This window comes from Boleophthalmus pectinirostris, unplaced genomic scaffold, assembly GCF_026225935.1.
Source record: "Boleophthalmus pectinirostris isolate CB_2022bp ecotype Guang Dong unplaced genomic scaffold, ASM2622593v1 HiC_scaffold_21, whole genome shotgun sequence".
Classification (NCBI taxonomy): Eukaryota; Metazoa; Chordata; class Actinopteri; order Gobiiformes; family Gobiidae; genus Boleophthalmus; species Boleophthalmus pectinirostris.
The window spans coordinates 29,389,143-29,413,057 of record NW_026571175.1 but is presented as its reverse complement, the minus strand read 5'-3'; the positions used below and the strand labels follow the sequence as shown (position 1 = coordinate 29,413,057).

The 23,915-nt window shown below is 37.9% G+C and overlaps 2 protein-coding genes across 3 annotated transcripts in view; one reads left to right on the top strand and one right to left on the bottom strand.

Moving 5' to 3' along the window:
- The window catches only part of bmp8a (bone morphogenetic protein 8a), a 22,318-nt gene extending 6,006 nt beyond the window's left edge, over positions 1-16,312 (top strand). Inside the window, exons 2-7 of the mRNA XM_020938007.2 lie at positions 6,157-6,349; positions 7,893-8,041; positions 10,384-10,563; positions 11,636-11,712; positions 11,801-11,911; positions 13,936-16,312. Coding sequence (XP_020793666.2) covers positions 6,157-6,349; positions 7,893-8,041; positions 10,384-10,563; positions 11,636-11,712; positions 11,801-11,911; positions 13,936-14,085 — 860 coding nt within the window. The 3' untranslated portion in view covers positions 14,086-16,312. The remainder of the gene's footprint in view (positions 1-6,156; positions 6,350-7,892; positions 8,042-10,383; positions 10,564-11,635; positions 11,713-11,800; positions 11,912-13,935) is intronic.
- Positions 16,306-23,915, bottom strand: zgc:91910 (Zinc finger protein 706-like). Of its 2 annotated transcripts, none has more exons than XM_020938010.2 (4): positions 23,824-23,915; positions 21,419-21,569; positions 19,420-19,536; positions 16,306-17,385 (listed from the first exon to the last, which is right to left on the bottom strand). In XM_020938010.2, the coding sequence occupies exons 2-3, from the start codon at positions 21,551-21,553 to the stop codon at positions 19,441-19,443; spliced, it is 231 nt and encodes a 76-aa protein (XP_020793669.1). In that variant the 5' UTR covers positions 21,554-21,569; positions 23,824-23,915; the 3' UTR covers positions 16,306-17,385; positions 19,420-19,440. The 2 variants fall into 2 exon arrangements, with proteins under 2 accessions (XP_020793669.1, XP_055013297.1); XM_055157322.1 differs by lacking the exon at positions 23,824-23,915 and adding an exon at positions 21,899-22,032.

The following is a 23,915-nucleotide window of genomic DNA, read 5'->3' as shown; positions in this document are numbered from 1 at the left end:
TTAAAACAGAAAAAATAGGCACTTTCTGGTGATTTCTAGGAAAATCTAAAATATGATCATGCTGACTTTGTGCTGAAATTAGTAGTCTAACTTAATTCCAGTATTACATCATATCTGAGTAACCCGTTCTAATCTGGCTGCTCCTCCTCCTCGGCTGCTGCACACATGCATCTCTCTCCATCTCCAGCACCCAAACACTGCTCTGGCCTGTCCCTTTAATCTGTCTGTGTTTGGAGAGATTACGCACCCTGAAATCTGCCTGTCAACAGTTTCAAAACACCACTTTGCAGCCCCTGAACTCCTCCAGACTCCTTCAGTAAACAAAGTGAGAGCTGTTTCTTACACTGCACACCGATGTTATGTCTCGAATCCTATGCGCTTTCGAGACAAATAAATATTTCTGTGTGTCATTTTGGATTTTTTTTTATTTTTTTTTAACTGTAACTTTTCTTTAAATCACAATCTAGTTTATCCTGCACTAATTTATCTACTTAAAAAGGCAGTATTATGATAAATTAAAGCATTTTTTAGCTTTCTAGCAAGTTACAATATTGTTTCTTCACCAAAAACATGCCTGAAGAGGTTTTAGATGTCCATGTATGTTTGAGTAATTTAGCGATCTCTCTCGAGCCCTATTCAAAGCCTCCTTACAGTTAGATGTAAGATTCTGTGCAATGCTCCGCCCACAAGCCGACGTCACCCACACAGCAAAAACTGGAGGGATAAAATTTCAAGGTAAAAGATTTCTGAGTTGTTTTTAACCCAAAAGTGTTATTTTAACAATTTGAAAGTTAAACAGTAGTTCGAGTTATTTGAGTTTTTTTTTTTTTGCCAGAGTTGATATGGTTGATATTAATTCAACTTCCCCTATTGTTAATTCAACTTCCATTAGTGTTAATTCAACTTCCCCTAGTGTTAATTCAACTTCCCCTAGTGTTAATTCAACTTAGGTTAGTGTTATTGAACTTACTCTAGTGTTATTCAGTTTTTTCTAGTGTTAATTCAACTTCCATTAGTATTAATTCAACTTCCCTTAGTGTTAATTTGGCTCCTCTCACCCATCACTTCAAACTTCTGCGACAGAAGACCAATCTGAACCAGTTTTATACATAATTTCATCTTAAATTAACAAAAATAAAGTGCTGTTCAGCTAAATCAGGATAACCCTACAAAGTGTTATCCTTTTACTCTCAAAATGTGAATGTAACTCTTGATTTTGGGGTTAAACATGAACTTTAGTCCAGTGTTACTTAATTAACATTTCCAAAAATGTTAAATTAACTCTAGGGCGGCAGTAGCTCAGTTGGTAGAGCATTTGATCTGAAGGTTGGTAGTTTGAAACCAGTTCTTGACATAAACATCACAGGTTGAGCGGTCAGATCCACTGACCCACAGGTTGGCTGGTGTGATTCCAGCTCCCACAGATGAATGCTGTCATTGTGTCCTTGGGCAAGACACTTAACCCACCTTGCCCACAGTGTCTGCGTACACTGGTGTGTGAATGGGTGAGTGGTTCCTTGTTGTAAAGCGCTTTGAGTGCCTTGAAGGTGGAAAAGTGCTATAGACCATTTACTATCTAGTCTACTACTAGTACTACTCACATAAACCCTGAGAAAATTTTAAAATTGATTCTGTGAGAGTCACTTTTAACACTCCACTTTTTGCTCCCACACAACAATTCTCCATAAATATACAAAAACAAGATACAAAACTGTACACAACAACTTGACAAACCTGATGTGATGTGCAGTAGTTTCATTAGTCATTGTGTTGTGATCGTGCTCTGAAGGGGGAGTGACTTAGTGCAGAGAGCAAAGGGACATTCTGACTGGCAGTTAATACCCCCTAAATGAATTATTAGACTTTTAGAAATTATTTTAGCAGGGTTTGGTTCTGGGTTTATTTCAGTACTAGTGTATTCTGACAGCAAAAGGCATGGCTAGGTGTCTTGCTCAGGGACACAACAACAGTCTGTTTATGGGATCGGGAATCGACCCACTGACCCAAATGAATCGCTGCTTATAAATGCTTTGAGAAGTTTTGTAATCACTTGTTTTCATCTTAATTTTCTTCACATTTAGGATTGTAAAAAGTCAAATACAATGTCAAATACTGTCTTTACGATGGAGCTTTTCTGGTGGAGACGTTTTGCTTTGCTTAGAATGGGTCTGTGCACCGTTCGTTCTTTTGTATTTCAATTAAGAACGAAAAACAATAAAATGGGAAAACGCTTTATTTCATTTTTCCGTTTTAGTGTCAACCAAAAAAACTAATTTCGATGTCTATTTCCAATATTTAATTTAAAGTTTATTTCAAGAAACACCAATCAAAAAACTGTCTCTCTGCACATTTCAATTTGGATATTTTATTCTCTGCTAGAAGTTCTGCTGCTAGAAAGGACATACCTGAAAAATCGTTGCAATTTTGTGGACAAACATAGCAACGCCTTTACTTTCGAGTCTTAGAAAGTCATTGTTAAACTCCACGACGAGAAACGGGAAGCAGCGATAAACTCTCCTTTGTTCAGTTGACACCAGAGAACTATAATACAAATATTTTTTTATTATAGATCCATGGTTCACACTGAATTCATAACTTCCGAGGCAAATAAACCAGAAAGAATAAAATACCAAAATTAAAATAGGCACAGAGGAAATAGAGGTCGAAATCAGTTTTTTTTTTGTTTGTTTGTTTGTTTGTTTGACACTAAAACAGAATAATGAAATAACAAACTGTTTTCCCATTTTATTGTTTTTCGTTCTTAATAAAAAAATAAATTAAAAAAAAGAATCGTGCACAGACCAGAATGTTCCACAGCGCGCCATTAAACTCATTAGCATTAAACTCATTACGCATTTATATCAGAAAAGACAGATTACTGCTCTAAAATGTCACGATTATGTGAGCAGGGTCGTCTCGCCTCTCCACAGATCTCACTCGTAACTAGGCCTTTACTGAGAGACTTAAGTTTAATGCCACACTGTGTAAAATTGACTTCTCTCGTGGATGAATAAAATTTGTCAAAGTCTACTGTAAGTCTAACATTCTTGGAAATCTCCATGGACACGAGCCAAAACAAAAAAAAGACAAAAACAAAAAAAAATGAAAGTAATATTTTTAAATACAAAAGAAATTAAATTAAATCTGGTAGTTGGGCGTGCAGTTCCTCCACATGTGCTCTGCGTAACCGCGACGACACAGCTGGTCAGAATTACAGGCTTCACGACACTCGCTGAAAACTCTGGTCCAGAATCACGATCAAAATAGTGAGTCTAAAAATACGGCTGGTACCCTGTGATTTGCGGTGAGGGCCCTGCAGCTGCCGAGGGCCTGCTGTCCGGGACTCTCTCTCTAATTATGTAGCCCTCGTGTGCCTGGTCTGACCCCGCCCATCTCCGTGCCCACTGCGAACACTTCACTTTACCCAGAATCCAGTGGGGCAAGTGGGGTTTTACAAGGACAGGAAACCCCAAGAGTCATTGATGTGTGGGTTGTAACCATGGATATTAATTATAGGTTTGTGATCGGCGGAGCGTTTGTGAGCGTAACGGAGGAGTTGGCGACATCTAGAGGCGGCGTTGTGAACTGTCGCGTCTCGTAAGAATGCTGTTTACGGACATGTCAGTCGTCAGGTGAAGTTTAATTACATTTAAAGGCGCACTGTGTAACTTTTTAGGTAGAAGTCTGATCCCCGCTTGTCCATGTTGATGTCACTGCTTTGCTTTGATGACTCCTCGCCACTGATTTTACTTTTACCTGATTTTATTTGTCTTCACCTACTCACTTCCTTCTTCCGTCTCCATGGATATAAGATAAGAGTAATGCCATACTGTGGGACATTCCAGGCAATAACATGTCTATTAGGGGTATGCAAAAATACCAAAATATCGATACAGTGGTACATTGTTTGTCTCGGGGGTAAAGTTCCAAACATAACCCGCGATAGGCGAAATCCGCGAAGTAGTCAACTTAATTTTTTACAATTATTATAAATGTTTTAAGGCTGTAAAACTCGTCACCACACACTTTGTTCACTTTTCTCAGACAGGACAGTTCCAACCATTTTTGCATCCTTCTTAAAACTTATTGCTGCTGTCGTCTTTATGTTATTTTCCTTCTTTATGTAACAAACCGAACATTAATTCTTTCCGTAATGGCACTTACAATCGTGTAACTTGTACCTTCCTTCAGCGTGTCCAGAAGTACATCTTTTTGTGCTATGGTTTGTATCTTCCTCTGCCTTTTGGGTGCGACCGCAGGAGCCTTTGTCGGTGCAGAACGTTTTGTCGACGTTGTGGGTTTTGTCGAACTTGTAAATGTACAGCACTTCAAAATCACACTGCCAGAGATCGAACTTCTATGTAAATTTGGCAAACTGAACACATTCTGTACTGTGCAGGAGACGCGGCACAGAGGAAAATGAGACTGAAAAAAAAAGCATGTAAAATTGCACACAAAAAAATCCGCGAAACAGCGAGGCCGTGAAAGGTAAACCGTGATATAGCAAGGGATGTTTGTATATTGTGTTGTTTAATGTGACAATACAGTATCAATATTGTGGCCTGCTGTATCGATATATCGCTAAAGAGTTGGGGTTTTTTTTGTATATTTTACTAAATTATTTTGTTACAGTTACAGTTTTGTTGCTTGTTTAGAGGAAGGAAACTAATTTATGTGACATATTTGACATTTTCACTGTTTTCATGATTAAAATGTTTGTGTTTTATATTAACTTTGCACAAGAAGTGGTTTAACAAAGACTTTTAGTGTCACAGCCATGATTTAGCCTTTATTTTTTATTGAACCGTATCGAATCAATTTGAAATATATATTACTGAATCGAAAGTGCACTGTATCGAGGTATGTATCGTATCGTGGCCTATGTATCGAGGTATGTATCATATTGACAACTTCTTAATGATGCCCAGCCCTAATCTCTATCACTAGACAAGCGTGTGACGGATCAGAAAAGTTACTAGTGTATCTTTAAATAGTCGATTTCTCATATGAATTGATCAAATTCAGTTTGATCCTGGTTGAACGAATTGTAAAAGGAGTTGTTTTTAAGAAGTTGCTGTTGTTTTGGTGAGAATCGTAACAGTAACAGTAACAGTGTTGGTAATTGTAGTGATCTAGAGTGTGTAGTAGTGAGTTGTGGTTATGAAAGTTGTTAAATAGTCCTACATTTGAGTGATATAATGTACATCACAGTCTCTTCATTACTTGCTCATTTATGTGCTTTCCAAACCTATTTTAACTGACAACAAAATCATTGGAATAGACGTGGGCGTTGTGCAGCTCCCAGGTCACATACAGCTCTTTGTTTGACTCTGACAGCCCCGTTTAAGCTCATTTGGAATTATAAAATAAACATATTTTATCATTTTACCTCATGCACGGACTACAGCTACGTTGTTTAATTACATTTTTTGTAAGGCAACCTCATTTTTTTATTGTTTAGTCATAACATAAACTCTGACCAGTCTTACAGCTCGTCAAAACAATGATATTTACTGCTTTTTAAAGAAATACAATTAATATTATGCAGAATGGAGTTAAGCATTTTGGCCCTTCACAATATTTTTTGTTTCTCATGTGGCCCCATGGAAAAAATAATTGTTACATTAAAAGGAGCTGTATGTGAGCTACAGTTTACTGCACTTAAAAATGAACCTGGATTGTCAGTGACTAAAGACAGAGGACACATACAAGTTTTCTCATTCTCAGTTTATGGACAGGCCTCATGTGAAAGAGCAGAACCTCCAGAATTCCCTCCCTGAGCTGCAGAGGCTGTACTAGCACTGATTCATGGTTGGCTGAAAGTGCTGGGGTTTTTGTAGTGACCATTCAGATTAGAGAGAGACATTTTCGTTTTAAACCAACTGGATTTCTGCATTGAAACTGGCAACACAAATGAAAGACTCATGTGAAGCTTTTTTCGTCTTTCTGATCACCTTAAGAACCAGAAACACCAAATTTTACTACATTACATTAAAACACACACAGTCAAGTCTTTTTATAATTAAGAATAAATCTGCATTACATCTGCATCGTTACCAGTAAAAGTTGTATTTGATTTGAACATGTTTACGTTGTATCTGGGGGTGCAGGTAATATTTATGAATCTTAAATCGAGTTCCTCTGTTTGTGTCTCAGTGGAGCAGGAGCGTGACCTGCTGCAGCCCCGTCCCTACTGGAAAGAGTTTCGTTTTGACCTGACTCCTCTGCCTCAGGGAGAGACTGTGGCTGCAGCCGAGTTTAGGATCTACAAGAGTCAGACCCTGGGACAAAGAGCCAACCGCACTCTGCACATCTCAGTGTACGAGATACAGAGAGACAACAGGATCAGGTCTGTATCACCTACGACGTGAGTTTGGTTTATGTGGGAAATTTATCAGTCTGTATCATTGTATTTGTCCTCGAGAGGCGATTTAAGCACACTGAGCTAGAAAATACAACAATGACAGAAAGCACAAACAAAAGTCACAGAGAACCTGATCAGATCCAGTGTCAGGACAGTTTGAGGAGAGTAACAGCCCTCAGAACAAAAGTGTCCCCCCTCTCTGTCCTGAACACTCTCACTCTTCTGTTGTTTCCACCACTGATGAGACTGGCCATTCTCTCTGGAACGTTTTAGATTTAGATTTATTTATTGTCATTGTAAGAAATACAATGAACCTTCGATAGAGCAGATCTGTAGCAGTAAAAATGAACAAATATAGACACATCCTCACATCCATACCAATAAAAAAATCATTTCATAAATAAAATAAATAGATTATTGCACTGAGTCCCTTCAGGCCTTTTATCTGTGCCTGTGGCGCTGGAGCACGTCCACTGCTCGTGGGTAGAAGCTGTTGCTCAGCCTGTTTGTGCGTGTAAGGGGAGTTTGAAGCCTTCCTGAGGGGTGGAAGAGGCAGTTCCCAGGGTGTGTGGGGTCCTGCAAAATGTTGGAGGCCCATGTGTAGAGACGTGAAGAGTAGAGGGTGGCCAGGTTCGGGAGTGAGGAGCCCACTACTCCCGAACCTGGCCACCATCTGTCATATTTGTCTATTAGTCTGTACTATTTCAGAGCTCGGTTATCATGGCCAGGAATAAACCAGGTCGGAACCAGGACTAGAGCAGGACTTAACTAGGACTGGCTTGTAGAGATACAGAAAAGACAAACTGCTCAAATCACAATCCAATAGTCCTTAAAGGGACAGTTCGGAATTTTGGACATAGGACCTCATTTCCTAGTGAGCCAGAGTGTTGGAGACAAAACAAAACACTCGAAGCAAATCTATTATTACACCCGACTGTCGATGTGAATGTTTGTGTTGATGAAATAATGTTTGAAATAAAACTAACCTTGCATCGCATGAACAGACGCATGTTGAGGGACTATTTTCTCATAAATCAGTCCACCGCTGCTGAGCTTTCTATCAGGAAGTACAACTCACTGCTGCTGCTCAGACATAAATCCTTCAAATGCAAGGTTGGTTTTACTTCTAAAATTATTCTATCAACACAGACATTCACATCGACAGTCTGGTGTAATAACAGATTTACTTCGGGTGTTTTGTGGAGTGGGTAAGACTGTTTTTAGTGGCAGGATAACTATGGCCATTGACATGCACTAGCCTAGCACCAGTGACCTCTGCAAATACAAGGACTGGATGGAATATGTAAAAAAGTGTCTCAAACAATCTGGCTCACTAGGAAATGAGGTCCTATGTCCAAAATTCTGAACTGTCCCTTTAACTTTTATCCTTGGAAGTTTTAATTGGTAAAAATCCTAAGAATGTTAAATTAAATGTGTTCAATTTAAGATAAAAATGTACAAAGTCAACCCATATTCACTCCTCTGTACCACACAGACCACTTTGATTGACAGTGTTGTTTGTTTCCAGAGAGCCGGAGCTGGTCCTGTTGGACATGCAGTCGACCCCCGCGGGGCAGGAGGGCTGGTTGGCCTTCGACGTCACTTCAGCTGCAAACCACTGGCTCCTGCGCCCGCGGAGCAACCTGGGCATCCGGCTCTACGTCGAGACAGAGGAGGGTATGTGCAGTATTAAAGACACATTAACACTTTACAGGTTTATTTAGTTACCAACTTCATACAACAAATACTACCTCAAGTACAATACACAGGGTTCCTACTATTTTTCACTTTTCACTTTCACCAAAAAAAAAAAGAAAAGAAAAACACACACACACATTGGAGTGAGCGATAGAAGTAGACAATTTTGACAATCGCTTGCTGAATTTACCAACTTCCAATCTCAAATAATAAGTTATTTTTTCCATGGCAAAGGAGAAACTCAATTTGTCAACTGGACAAACGTTTGTGTAAGTCGAAAATGACAAATTGAATTTCTCCTTTACCATGGATTCTACCTGGACGACTGAGGGATTCTACACACATAATTTTTTCCATCACATAAATTTCCTCCATTATATCTATCCTACTATTTTTCACTTTCAAAATTTCAAAACTTTTCCATAACTTTTTTATGACCTAAAGTGAATTTTCCATGACTTTACGGCACCTACATGTGTAGAAATGATCAGACTTTTAGGGCTAAATATGAAACGTTAACTCTTTCCACTCATCTTATGGTTTGGTTTTATAGTTTTTTTAACATTCAAAATCCTGTCAGTGCATTTATTGTCGTCTCTTTTAAACAAAAGGTGCAGACGTTCGGAAATAATCATAATAACCTAATGAGAACTTAACAGAACACTGCAGTTGCGTGAAAGAGATACTAAAATTCCATGACTTTTCCAAAACTTTCATTGAATTTACAAAATTTCCATGACTTTTCCAGGATTTATGACCGTGGGAACCCTGAAGACCCATTTTAAACATTAAGAGCAAATGACTACAAACTCTCATCTCCTCCTCATCTGCTTAGTCTCATCTTTTCCAGTTACTCATCCATGATCTAGTCATTTCTCACTTAGTTTCCTGTAACTCTCTCCTGTTTGGTTTACCTCAGAAAACCCTTCATAAACTAGTGATGGTCCAGAACTCCCCCATTTCTGACCACATCCCCTGTCATCTCCACTGACTTCAGCTTTATCATCCTTTTTCTTACATACAAAGCCCTTCACAATCTTGCACCTCCTCCTCCGCCCTCACGCTCCCTCACTCTCCCTAGAATCATTTTCTTCCAACCTCTTGTTTGTCCCTCCAGCCCACCTGTCCTCTACGGGGGCCCCCAAATCTGGAGCTCCTCCCATCGTCCATCTGTGACACAGACTCCCTCTGTTCTTTCAAAACACATTTTCAAACCCACCTCTTCAGACTGGCCTATGAAACCTGAACCACCTGGATCCATCCACTCAGTGTTTGTCCTGTGTCCTCCAGTATCCTCTTTATATTTTTTTTATTTATTTATTTGTAACTTTTTATTTCAAGGTTTAACCAGGATACATAAAAAAATCGTAATCTGTGGGGCTTTACAAAAAAATAAATAAATAAATAAAATAAAAAATTGGAGTGAGCTATGTACAGTAAGTAGGCCATTGCTTCTCAAATTTACCACCTTTCAATCTCAAATAATACATTCTTTTTTCCATGGTAAAGGACTGGACAAATGTTTATTTAGGTCGAAAGCTTTGTCCAGTTGACAAATTGAATTTCTCCTTTGCCATAGACCAGGGGTATTAAACTGAAATTTACACAGGGCCAAAATTAAAAACTGTAACTAAGTCGTGGGCCAAACTAAATATTTATTGAAAAATTTCAACAACATCTGCATGTTTTCTCTTCTTTCAAGATATGTAATGTTAAACCTTTTCTTATTAAACTAAATAGTTTCGCTTAAACACTGAATCCAGAACAAGCATAATACAAAATAATAACATTTTAAATAATATTTCTATAGCCTCTCTGTAGCGGGCTGGCCAGCTCTAAAACATATTTGATATGATCTCGCGGGTCAAATATAATTATATTGTGGACCAAATTTGGGCCCCAGGCCTGAGTTTGACATGTCTACCATAGATTTTACAAACATTATTTTTTTCCATCACATAAATTTCCTCCATTATATCTATCCATTATTTTAGTTTCAATGGGTCACTCTTCAGCTAATATCTTTCATTGTTTTTGCTCCCAATGCTGCTCCCACTGCTACTTCTAATACTATGAATAGTTTTAAAAGTAGTTTTAAAAGTTCCATGTTTTTACACATGCATGTAGCTATGTAAAATATTTCAGCTTTACTGTATATATTTTTCACTAATCATTTGTTTTTAGAGAGGAAAACAATAATAAAACAGTGAAGTGGCCCATCTGGTCATTTTGAATTACGGTATTTTAGTATTTAGTCCTTTTCAAACCTGTTATGTAATATCACCACTGTTGACAGTCCCTCTCCTCCTCCTCTTCCTCAGATCGCTCTCTGTCCGCGGGCTGGATCGGGCTGGTGGGGCGCAGGGGTCCCAGGTCCAAGCAGCCGTTCATGGTGACCTTCTTCAGGGAAAGCCAGGTGCCCTGCCGTCCTCCCCGCGCCGTCAGACCCAACCAGAGACGCAGGAAACCCAAACCCGACCTGCCCATGCCCAGTATCCACAGTCAGTACCACAGTGTAACTCACACACACTGCACATTTTAAACAACTAAAACACAGTTAAAGGTCCTGTATTAGACAAAATTTTGAGTTTTAAGTCATGTTATAATATTGTCATCTCCCAGAAACAGACCTGGAGTTGTGTTTTGTTTCATTCACACATGTTTGAGTAAAACTTTATTATAAGACTGTTTACATCTCTAAAGCTCTTCCAGTTTGATCGACAATCCCAGGACTGAAATCATCAAAATTATTCTAATGAAAAAGTATATAGTATATAGTAAGGCTGTGTAATTGATCGAATTTTGATTACAATTTCAATTTGTGTGTCAAACAATCTCCAAACCCATATACTCGAGTTTAAAAAGGTGATTATATGAGTTTATTTTGGGATATTTTTTATATAAATAAGTATATCTAAACATAGAGATTGTAGAACAGCTGGATTTATAGTTTATTTTGGATACATTTACGTTTTTCTATACCTTATTTCATGTTCAAAGTATATTTTATTCATTTTATGTTTTATACATCACAAAACTGCTCTAAGGTTCATATTTGTAGCCAGAATTTATTTTCAGTTTGAAAGTTTTGCATAAATTATCAATAACTAAGTGCTTTTTGTTTTGTTTTTTTTTTTTTAGAGAGAAATGCTGAATAAATGCATCATGTCACTAAAAAAATAATCATTTGAATAAACGTGATTTCAAAATTGACCAAAATAATCGAGCAGCCCTAGTATATGCACTTGAATTTAGCCTACGAGAACTTTTTTATCAAATTGTACTTTTCAGACACTGTTATTTTCCTTCTACTTGAGTAATATTTTAGTATATTTTGAAAAAGCAGTACTCTCGCTTGTTGTTGTGATTACTTTCCTTTCCTTTTGCTGAAGAAATAGTCTCTCCATATATGTTTTTTTTATTCTTGCGTAATCTCTTGGACCATTGCTTTGTATTTCCGTACATTGCTCCCATCTGAGACATAATCACATTCTAGAAACTCAAAGACATCAGTGTGTCTGTGTTTTATGTAATGCATTTTCCTTTTCTTTCTTTTTTTTTTTTCCTCCTCAGATCTCACTCCAGTGAACAATGGCGCCCCCTGCCAGAGACACGAGCTCTACGTCAGCTTCAGTGACTTGGGCTGGAAGGTCAGACTCTCAGTTTACAGTTTTTACTTTGATGACAGAGGAATAAAGTGATATCTCTATGTGTAATGTTGTGTATTTGTACTTTCAGGACTGGGTTTTGGCCCCCACAGGATATTTGGCGTATTACTGTGATGGAGAGTGTTTCTATCCCCTCGGCTCTTGCATGAACGCCACAAACCACGCTCTCATTCAACAAGTGGTCAGTGCTGGATCTTATTTATTTACTAATCAATGCAATTATGTCATTAAACTTCTTTTTATGTTCATTCAATTGGTTTAAACCTAAAAGGAGTCGCTCTGATCTGAATGGTCACTACCTAAACTCTGTAATTTCTCAGCTCAGTGAGTGAATTCTGGAGGCTCTGAGCTTTCACATCCAAAAAAAAAAAACAAAAAACTTAGATGTGTCCTCGATCTGCAGGCTAAAGCTCTGGCAGCTTAGGTTCAGTGGTGATTATAATAAACTGTAAGATCTCAGGTCACATTTATGTTAATCGTGGCCAGACGTCCTTGTCAAAGTCAGATCTCTGAAGCTCTGTTCCAAAATTAAGCCCTATGTTCCCAAATTTTCTTTATCATGATTTGATTGATTGCTTTATGTATTTATTTTGGGCAAGTAAGAAATGTACATTCTTTTACAATTGAACATTATATATAATATAACATTAATGAAACCATAGCAGAAATAACAGCAACAAAAAAATTAAAAAGTGGCCGGAGTAGGAGTGGGAAGAAGAAAACGTATTTAATCCCACCCGCTCTTCAAATCTAACACAATGAGTTTCTTTAGAATTTTTGAGACATTTTTTATTAAACTATATGAACTATTTACAAGTGCAGACAAAGAGTTACTGTTATAGCTTGGTAACATTTATGTATTTATTTGTTTATTTATGTCATTCATAAAGTGTAAAAAGACATCAACAGTGTCACAACATCAAACATACAAGAAATGAATGAAAAGGAGCAAAAAGAAAGAAGAATCATCTTATATTATCTGCCCCCTTTCCCCTTTTCAAGACAAAACATCAACACCAATAGTTACAAAACATACCGACAATGGTAACTTAAATTTCCTTACCTCATCAGTTTGCATCAGAATTTATCCCCATTTCTCTCAGTTTGGTCGTCAAATACACCCGACCAACTCTTCTCCAGCAGTAGTTGAATACAGATGTAATGTAGAGGTCATGGAGTAAATGATCCTAGGCTGAAATGACTCTGAATCATCCCTTTAAATGCGGTTTAAAAATAAAAAATTGACTTGATTTAGAGTTTAATTTAGAGAAAAAATCTTATAGAAATAAGGTTACAGAGGGCTGAGGGAGTTTAGGACTGACCCCGTGGTGGCGCGGATTGGCAGCCTCGCTTTAGTCAGTCGACCCCAGGGCAGCTGTGGTTACAACTTTATAACTTACTTAATCGAGTCTGCAAGAAATTGTAAAGATTTCAAATTCAACTTTCGGCGCTGGTGAGAACTGCAGCTGGTTGCATTGCGCTCCTCTATTTTCCAACTTTTTTACTTCAGAAACGCGCTGTTTCTGCTTCGTTTCAACTTCTGTTTTATTGCATGTTACCTTTTTCCTGCTGTTCTTGAATTGCGCGTTGCAACACTGGAATTTCCCCACGGTGGGACTAATAAAGGCATATCTTATCTTTTCTTATCTTATCTTAAAGCAGCTCTGAGCATTTAGAAAAGTGCTACACCCAGGTCTATATTAAGGCCACGTTTCTATGATGACAGTCTGAACAGAAGACACAAAAGTGGCGTCGCATCTTCAGTTTTTATTTCGCTTTTAGATGAGCGTTTTCGGGAGGAAATCTGCATGCATACGGTGGCGTAAAAGGTGACATATATGTGATGTAAACGCGTACGTAACTTGAGCAGATCTGACCAGAGTTTTGCGTCTTGGGCAGTGTAGACGGAAACGCTACGTGGTTTCAGTTCAGATTTTTCGTTTTTAAGCCCCAAAAATGCTGTCACTGTCTAAATAAAAGACACTTCCGATAAAATATTTTGTCGTTTTTACCTGCAAGCGTTTTCGTGTAAACAGGCCCTAAGACTAATTTTGTTTTTTGTTTTTCTAGCTTGACGTTTCTTGCCTAGAAATTCTGTGTTTTTTGTTGATTTCATAACTGGGTGCATAGTTGGATGTTATTAAATATAAAAAATAAAGAGCGATACATGTTAGATCATATGATATGTGTTGTGTTGTGTTGTAGGTGCATCTGCTGAAGCCAAACGAGGTCCCTAAAGCGTGCTGCGCCCCCACAAAGCTCAGCCCCATCTCCGTCCTCTTCTACGACGACAACAACAACGTGATCCTCAAGAAGCACAGGAACATGGTGGTCAAGAGCTGCGGCTGTCTATAGCAACGATACATCATCAGACACGAACTAGAATGGAAAAATATTGGATTTGTGATTTATGTTAACAAAGAAATCAAGATTCAGTTCACAGTGCACCTCGTAAACTCGCCCAGGAGCATTATAGTATTTGAGAGAAGACGGAAATATGAACTGATGGAGGTTTCAGAGGACGTCACATCACTACACTATTAGTTTTAGGCCAGTAATATTTAACACAGATGGAGGCCGCTACAGGTGACTATTGTTAAAATGTAGATTTGTGTTGTAATACAGTGAGTTCCTGGGTCTAGAGAGTAAGATTCAGCATTTGTCGATTCACCTTTTAGATATTTCATGACAAAATACAATGTAATCAAGAGGAAAAGCTGGATCTTTCCCCCATCTGGGAGTGTGACTTTATCACTCTCTAGAACAGGGGTGTCCAAACTTTTTTCATCAAGGGACACATCTCCAAACACAGACAAAGCAGAGGGCTGATCGAAGGCCATAGACTGGAGCTCAATACAGTGAATAATTCAAATATGTGCATGTTTAACATGTTAGAATGAGCCACGAGCCTTTTATAGGCGAGTTTCAGCTGACGTCATTGTTATTAAAAGCCCGCGTTGCTGCTGGGAAATATTTTGGCCGGAGGCAAGAAACACGATAGCGTCAAACACAGTGCGTAACCTCGAGTATTTCTCCCTGATAATGGTAAATTCCTGCTGCATTATCGGATGCACAAATAGAAGCACGGAAGAAGAAAAATGTCTTTTTCATATTCCAAGTGAAAAGAACCACTAACGGTGAATTAAATGGCTTCAAACATTCGCAGAGCAAACGTAGAAAATCCTAGCAAACCGTGGACTCCAACAAGTTCAACAACACACATCGAGACTCTTGGAGGTTTTCATCTTTTCTGCTGTGAATGGATCAATACCCTTTACGTGCTTTCTCGCTCTGTCCGTCATGTTGAATTAGTGTTTCTTGCCGCCGACCAAAATAATTCCCAGCATGCAACGCACACTTTTGTCAACAATGTAACTTGCCTAGTCATGCTAAGATCCTTAAACCCACACACTAAATATTAAATATTTGCTTTACCAAGGTAGATAAAAAAAAAAACTTGCAGTAAAAAGTTAATTTTTAATTGATGCAAGGTAATTTGGGTCAATTCACCTGGAAGCCTGAGGGCCAAGAAAAATTTGTCTGAGAGCCACATTTGGTCCTTGGGCCATAGTTTGGACATGCCTGCTCTAGAATGACTATTCAGGTGGAGTCCATAGCAAAAAGGGTTGAATTCAGGCAACCGAACAAAGTGTTCTGGATATCCTCCTGAGACCCGGCCCATTTATTCGTGTCCTTTATAGTGAAAATTGAGTGAATCAGTCTAACCTTTAAATGTTTTGTCCAAGATAAAAATAATAATAATAACTCAACAGTTTGTGGCTGCACTATGATTTTAAAAAAAAAAAAAAAAAACAGAATGAAGGAAATTAAAATGGAGTCTAAAAAAATTTTTTGAGGCGACTGTAGAAGCTTGTCAGAGATGTTGGTCAATAAAGTTGTTATTGTTAGGTTGTTAACTTTACATGGATTTAAAACCAAAATATTCCCGGTGTCCATTACAGAGGACATGTTATAAATAAAAATAAAATGAACAAAATCTAAATGCTAAGGTGTTCATTTACCTGCAAATAGATGGAAAAATCACACAAAAAATTTATTGCAATACACTTATTTTCTTCGGGTCCCAGGAGGATGTGTCTATGTCGGAACGTTCAGCTGTTACCATGGTGACACATTAGCAAACTCAGTCAAAAAACTTTAAAATAGTCTGAAATCTTAAGAAAAAATACCAAAAAGATTTAAACTACACATTTTCAGGAGCCTGTGAACAATACGAGTGTTCATGGTCCTGTTTAGGAGTTTGATTTACAACAAAAACATGACAAATTATCTCAACTGTTGTAGTTTCTATTAAATAAGTTTTTATGGTCAGATAAAAGTCCAACTTGAGCTTCAGACAGAGCAGAGCCTTCAGTTAGCATCACATATCAGCTCCAAAGTATCAATAATCCTACTCTTTGTTGAACAGGTCTGTATATGTCTAAACTACGGGATTAACATTTTATAACCCCAAAATGAATATTCGTTTTCATTTATTTATGAATTTACATAATAGATAATCAGAGTCAAATTATCGGACACATTTCAACAAAATAACACCGAAAACACAATAAGTCATGTTAAATACATTGAGTTTATTCAAAAGGGTAAAAAAAGTACAGTGAACTCAATTAGTGGACATTTTACTTGCTCATGATTGAAACTATAGGGACTAATAACGGTAATTTCTTCTCATTATTATCGGGGGGCTTCATATGTTTTTATATCAAGAAACATTCAAAAAAAAAAAACAAAAAAACAAAATAGGGCTTGGAATGCAAACAGCTGAATTTAACATTGTCGAAGATGATTTTATTGCAGGTAATGTTCGAGCTAGAGAAAAATACACAAGATTTGCTGAGGTACAGTTGTGAAGCAGCAGTGGACAGAGTAGCAGAGTTTATTATTATTATTGTTAAACTAAAAAGTCAATGAATACTACGATTGTATGATGGCTGATGTTAAAGGAACTAAATACTTTTCTTCGGAGGGTATCATACTGTTTTGTTTATACTTAGAAATGTCAAATTTTATGCATATTAGTAGACTTCATGTTACAAATTGTGCCGTTGCCAGTTGTTTTTTCCACCAAGCTATACAGGTTTTGGGAATTTTTATAATAGTCTGGTCCCAAAGTAGTAAATTTCATGTCAACATTAAAGTAAATAAACTATTTTTGTGAAAATTTTTGTACATTTCTTGACTCGTACGTTGCTTTTTTTGGACCCTATAACGTTGGAAATGATCTCACGACTTCAAATACGCACATTTTTTAGACTATTTCTAAACATTTTGCTGTACAAATTGGTGGAAACTTGTCAAATATCGATCGTTCAGTAATCAAGCGTGTAAATAAACCTAGTAACCATTTTCTGTGTAAGCCCTGTGTGGTCGTTTCTGCGGTAGTGGATCAGGCCCTCTCTCCTTCTATGAAAACATAAGGTAGTTGTACATAATAAATATAAAAGTGTGGTGTAGCTGGTGTCCTTTTGCCCCTCCGTTGAGTTTAATTTCACAGAATCACAAACGTACACACACAGCACACACGCACGACCATCACGACCCGCAGGTCTCTCCTCCGCCTGCAGGGGTCACCAGTGTTCGAGTTCGACGTGGTCTCTCCAGATCAAAAAGTCATCTGTGGTGATCCGGTTCCTGAAACAAAGAAGATTACGCACATTATATTGACACATTTATTCTAGGTTTGGTGAAGTGAAATTTAAAAGATGTTGAAGATATTTTTAATCCTACTGTAAGGGGCAATTTTAAAGAAGGGGTATTTTACTTCTATGGGGTATAAACTACTAACACATAACATATTTAGATCACAATGTTACCTTTTATTCAGGTTTGACTACTGCAAATTTAAGCCTTTTTTAAGACCTTTTTAAGACCAACTTCGCACCCATTATACGGGTGAAAAACACCAGATCCAGTTCTAATAATCACCATTACTTACTGCTTTAAATATTAAAAATACTTTAATTATAAAATCTTATTCAGAACTCATTTATAGTCGTATGTATTGCTTGTAAAAGGGCAGAAAACTCATTTATAAAATTCTAACAAGACAAACTAAGTACTGTTTGCGTATACTCCAAATTAGCGATGGGCATTCGATTAAATTTTCTTAATCAATTGTCGGGAGAATTAACGATCGATTATCGATTAATCATTAACGTTTTTATATTAAAATGATCATCATTATTATTACTATCTGCACTACTAATCTGCATAAATAAATTCAACTTTACCACATATAAACCGTAACCACTCTAGAGCCACATCAGCCTGTTTGACATTATAATGTGTTTAATGCAGATAAGCGCAAATCTCACAGAAACGAAACTTAAAACCACATGGCTAATTTGCATAAACTAACCGAAGAAACAAACAGCTTTTGTGTCGCTGATGCGGTTCAACTTCTGTCAGATTAAAGGACATGACTCAGTGGAACACAGGTTAGTGTGAGCATATTTGCATTTGTCTAAACCAGGACACCGTACGGGGAGTGGGAGGTGGGGACTCGTCATCGACATTGAGCTACTCTCACCTGACAAAGCTTTTTAATGTTTTTCGGTGTCCTGGTGAACTTTGAGGTCCCTGACACCGAAACTTATGTGGCTTTGTACACTGTGCACATGGCCTCCCACTTGTCTCGACCGGGATAGAAAGAGGGGAATTTCTTCTACAAGTCATCGGTAAATGCACATTTGCGCTTCGACATGTTGCAGACTGACCGACTGTTTGTGTCTGCTCGCTCCTTCTGAGTTACAGAGAGCTACGAGAGACGCTCAGTTTAATGGCCCAATGAAAGATCAAAAAAACCCAGACATTTTAATCACTTTATGAAAAAAAAATCCGGACGGCCAGGACGGGACGTGGAAAACCAGACGTTTGGTCACCCTACGCACAGCAACCTACATTTGGTTTGTGGATTAAAAAGGAACGTAATCGACGAAATTCTTAATGATCAATTATCGATTAGTCGACTAATCATGCCCATCCCTACTCCATTTAACATTGCACTGCAGCCCAGTTGAGTAAACAAAAATATAGGCTAATGAAATTTAAGACCTTTGTGAAAAAAATAAGACTTGAACATAATTTAAGACTTTTTAAGGATTTAATTTAATAATATGAAATTTAAGACCTTTTTAAGACTTTTAAGACTCCACGGAAACCCTGTTATTGGTTTGAAAATGCTATATTCATCAAAAACAACGTGCAAACATGTTTTATACGTTTCGGTTTTGTCTCCTCTCAACTCGCTCCCCATATTAAGTCATTTCCCCTTCAGAGCGCTATCACAACACGATCACTGTACTGTGAAATCCTCTAATAAAACTATTGCACATCACAATCAGTTTGTCAAGTTGCTGCATACAGTTTTGTATCAGGCATTTACGGAGGACTGTCGTGTGGGAGCAGGGGTGACGTAGGTTTGTGGGCGAAGCTTTGCACAGAATCTTACAGCAAACAGTAAGAAGAGAGGGGAGAGATCGCTCAAATACTGTGCATGGAAGACATCTATAACCACTAAGGGATGTTTCTGGTGTTATTTCTACCATGTTATAAGACAAAATTACACAACATGATTTTTACAAAACATCTATTTTTCTTCAGTATTCTTCAAAGTTGTATCAGCATTAAAATCTTATTAAAATTACACTTGAAAACACGTTTTACCAGGGTCCATGGAGCAGTCCTTTACGCCTGCACATCAGCCAGCTCAGGGGGCATCGGAGACTTGGGGTGTTTGCTCTCGAAATGCTGCTTAAAGGTCTTAGGGTCGGGCATCTGCGTCTGAAATATGAGAAATGTGAGGTCAGATTCTCATTTAGGATTTAAACTTTAGAGATCCTGGTGAATAAATAGGAAAGAGATAATAAAACAAATACATCTGTGTCCTACTGTGATGCCCTGTGTGTTTGAGGAGTTTATGTCAGTGCTTCCCAAACTTGTTTTTCCTGGGGCCCATATTTTAAAAGTCACAAACCTTCGCAACCCAAGTCAACAGACATTATTCATAAATCACAAAATAAAGGTAGATTTGACCATTACTGAACATTAATGAGGATTTTTTTATTGACTGAATGATCATGTCTCTCTGAACAATTAGTATTACTCAAGTTTTACTCAAGTTTTGAACCAACAATAAAAGGATCCATAAGTCCGCTACTTGGACATTAAATGTAGCCCGTTTCTTTTTCTTTTCAACATCCAATTGAACCAGCAACACTGGGAAAAAAATAATCTGTAGAACTGTATATTGCAGATCTACATACAGATTGTGACAAGACGACCCAAAACAAATTTCAAATCTGATGGTCACGACCCAGTCTTTGGGAAACAACGGTTTATGTTATTGCTTTGCCTGGAATCTATGGACAGTATCACATTCATCTTATCAATTTTCATGGAAACAAGCAGGTGACACCATCCGGCAAAGTCAGATCTGTGGAGAGGCGGCCCCACGCACAGTAAAAATGCATATTCTTTTTCGAGGTATTTATATTCATGATTAAAACACCAGTAATGACATTAATGCTTGAAATGTTACACAGCATCCATCTTGCAAACTAACATCTCCATGGAGACTAGCAGGTAGAAAAGTTACATGGTGCAGCTTTAAGAGAGATGGGAGCAGTTCAAAAAGACTATTCAAAATAAAAAGGTTTCAAAAGGAGCGCTTCCGGGACCTCCGAAGGATAAAACACAGTAGACAGAACACAGTGGTGCTCTTTGGGGAAGGGAAGTCAATTTAAAGATGCAAAAAACGCAAGGCTTTCCTCAGGGGACAAAGGTGTGTCAAAGGCTGAAATGCGTCGGGACTTTGTAAGTTGTCCATTAAGACATGCCAAAAATTTAAAAAGGCATTTTACTTTAACCAGTGATTGCCTTGAGTTTTTTTAAATTGACTATTACAAATGTTCAGATTTTGTGATGGTAAATAGATTGTCTGTTCAATAATATAAATAATCAACTTTTACATTCATAGGTTTTCCTTTTGGATGTTTCTCCGCGTGCTCTTAATGGTGGAGACTTGTTTTCAAACTAAAATCTTACAGTTAAAGCCTGCAGTGAAACAAGTAGCAGCGTGAGACTAAACCAAATCCTGTCACAGTTTGTACCGTTCAAGTGACTCGGTTCAGAACAGCACATGATCACAAGGTTAAGTTGTCTTGACATTTTCTGTTTTTCATGGGCAGCTGAGAGATAAGGAAGGTTATCTCTACTGGCAACACTTTTTTTAGACACTGTAGTTCATCAGCCAATCACACTCCACCAGATAAACCAAAATATAAACAGATAAAGAACAAAACAAGACACTCCAGCACTAAATAGTTCAGGTGAGGAGGAGACAGTTTTCACATCTGTGTTTCCCGACCCCAGATATTAAACTGACCCAAATTTCCTCAACAGATGTTTTCTTAGCCAATTCAAGGCACTTCTACTTTTACAGAGGACTACGTAAGGTCCTGTTTTAAGCTGCAAATGCCCTTTTATGTTGACCTAACAAGGAAGTGTGAAACAAAAAGAATCTCAGGAGAATAGAATGAAAATATAAGGTATACATGAATTGTGAAATGGTTCCAAAACAAATCATAAAATACATTTTGTTGCCGTATTGCTGACCCCTGCACTGAGTTGTTAGTAGAAGCATAAGCGTGTGAGAGGTGCTTACGCGGCAGACGGGGCAGGTGTGGACGAGCGCCGCTTTAGCCGCTGTTTTCTGGTCGGCGCCTTGGCCCTTCTTCTTCTCGGCCGCTTTTTTGGCGTTTTTCTGCTGGGACTGAATCTTCTGCTGCCCACGAGCCATGGCTCTCAGCTTCTGCCTACAAAGAACAAATGTTAACGTGTCAAGGTTTAGTAATACTGAAAGTCGATAAGTCGCATTTAGACCTGCCACAATAATCACTATTTCGATTTATTGTTCAATATATCAAAATTGAAACTATACATTTTGGGGCCAAATATTTATCGTGGATACGTTTTCTTTGCACTTGTGTTGAGATTTTGGTTATTTTTCTTATAATACAACAAGATTTGAGCTGTAGAGAGTTGAATAAGTAACTTCTATTGCTAATTATTGGTTCGTTCAGCTATTTATTATGAGTTGAAATTCATGTCTGTTAATTATACGATAGGCTCTATTCACGCTTACCAGAAACCAGAAAGACGTTTGGAAAAATGTGATGACAACTTCCAGTGTAGTTCCCAACTGTGATCAAACCTACTGAAGTAAATGTGATCAGTGGTAAAATGAAGACTGAATGAAGTGAAATGAAGTAAAATGAAGTATGTGCTGTTTGGAATCATCTTGAATTTGACACCTCATCTCTTCTAATCACATGTACCCAGTGCTCTCTGAGTCGTGCGTCAGTGAGGAAATGATGAAAACTGAGGTATGGTTGTACTTGTTAATTAGCCGAACATAACAGAACGCTACAATGACAGGGAGATGAAGAAAACTGGGACATTTTTCTCATTTTTCCTAGATTTTGTCAGACTTACAACCAAGAACAGATCCTGCCAGAAGTTGTCATCGCATGTTTCCAAAAATCTTCCTGGTTTGTGACGAAAGCATGAATAGAGCCTGTTTAAAAAGTGTTTCCTTGAATAATCTTGCTTTATTGTTATTGCTTGAAATTTGTTATTATTACAAGCCTAATTGCATTTGTCTTATTTCACTTTAAAGTCAGTCAAAGTATTCCCAAACTAAACACTATCATTGGCATTACTATTATAACACTATTATATCCAACAAAGAGGAAAAACTGAGGAACAGATATAACAAAATAAGATATATCAGATACTGAACGTACTATTAACTACATCTTTTAATCAGTCTGAAGCTTTCTTACCCAAAATCAAATGTAAATTCAAAAGTATAACTCGTGTATCATAAGACCATGCACCAAAATTATAATATAAACAAAATATCTGCAGCAACCAGCATTACAGACTAGTAAAATAGTCAACACTGGTACTGAAAATAACACAGGGATGAAGATATAGTGACCAGATACATAAAATAAAAATAAAAAATGTGACATCCCTGGTTTGTGGTGATTGGTAATAATAAAACTGAGAAACGAGCACGTAACTAAGGAAAATTGTTCTGCACTCAGCACTAATGTGTGTCAGTATAGTCACATTTTCTTTGTATTTTGGTCATTTTTAAGCAGTTTTCTGTATGTTACGTAAACAAATGACAGTTTATGCCTCTGTTCACTGTTGACAGGGATCAGATTAGTCAAAAATTGTGATAGTTCTGTTTTAGGCCTGGTTTAATTTTAGTTTAGTCCTAGTTTAGACCTGGTTTGGATCAAATTGGTCAAAAATAGGGACACTTGGAACATTTCTTGTATAAAACTGGGACAAATCGGTGGTTTTGGATAAATCTGCAGGGACAGGGGACACGGGGCTCAAAACTGGGAATGTCCCGGGTAAATAGGCACGACTAGGAAGGAAATATTAAAAGTGTGCGTGCAAATAAAGAATAACACATTAAACAAACACGGCTCTGGCGCTGCATCCACGCCCAAACACACACAGAGAGACCCGGTCAGAAGAAATACGTGTTAAAATTACAAGACAACCGGCTCCTGACAGCTATGTTCAGCCAGAGTACACCGCTTATAAAAATATAAAGAAATAGTGCAATAGTTGATCACGATTTCCACCTTTCGGCTTTTACCATCCAGATTAGCACGTTAGCATTTAGCAGCATCGCAGTTCTGAATTCATATCACATCATCTAACTATTTTCCTGTTATTATGTGTATGTTTGCAGCAACAGCACGACACAAACCACACAATAAAGGTGATTTATTTACATTTAGAGCAGATCGGAGCACGCGCGGGTCTGTTTCGGCCTGTGACACCGGCGTCGCCTTCACAACACACCGAGCTAAGCTAACTATGCTAACGCCCGGCTAACATGTGACTTGTGTTTTCAACTTATTGTGCGCCTGGTCATATAAACGCGCTCAACGTGATCCTTAATGATTAACGAGGTGAAAATGCAACACGGTGAGGTGGATAAAAGTGATATGCATCGTGTTTAAAGCGAATAAACGCGTTTACCTTCGAGGATCGCCTCTGTTCGCTTTGGTCGTTTTCAAACAAATGCGAGGAGCCGATTTAGGGTTAAAACAAACAACACAACAGCGACACAC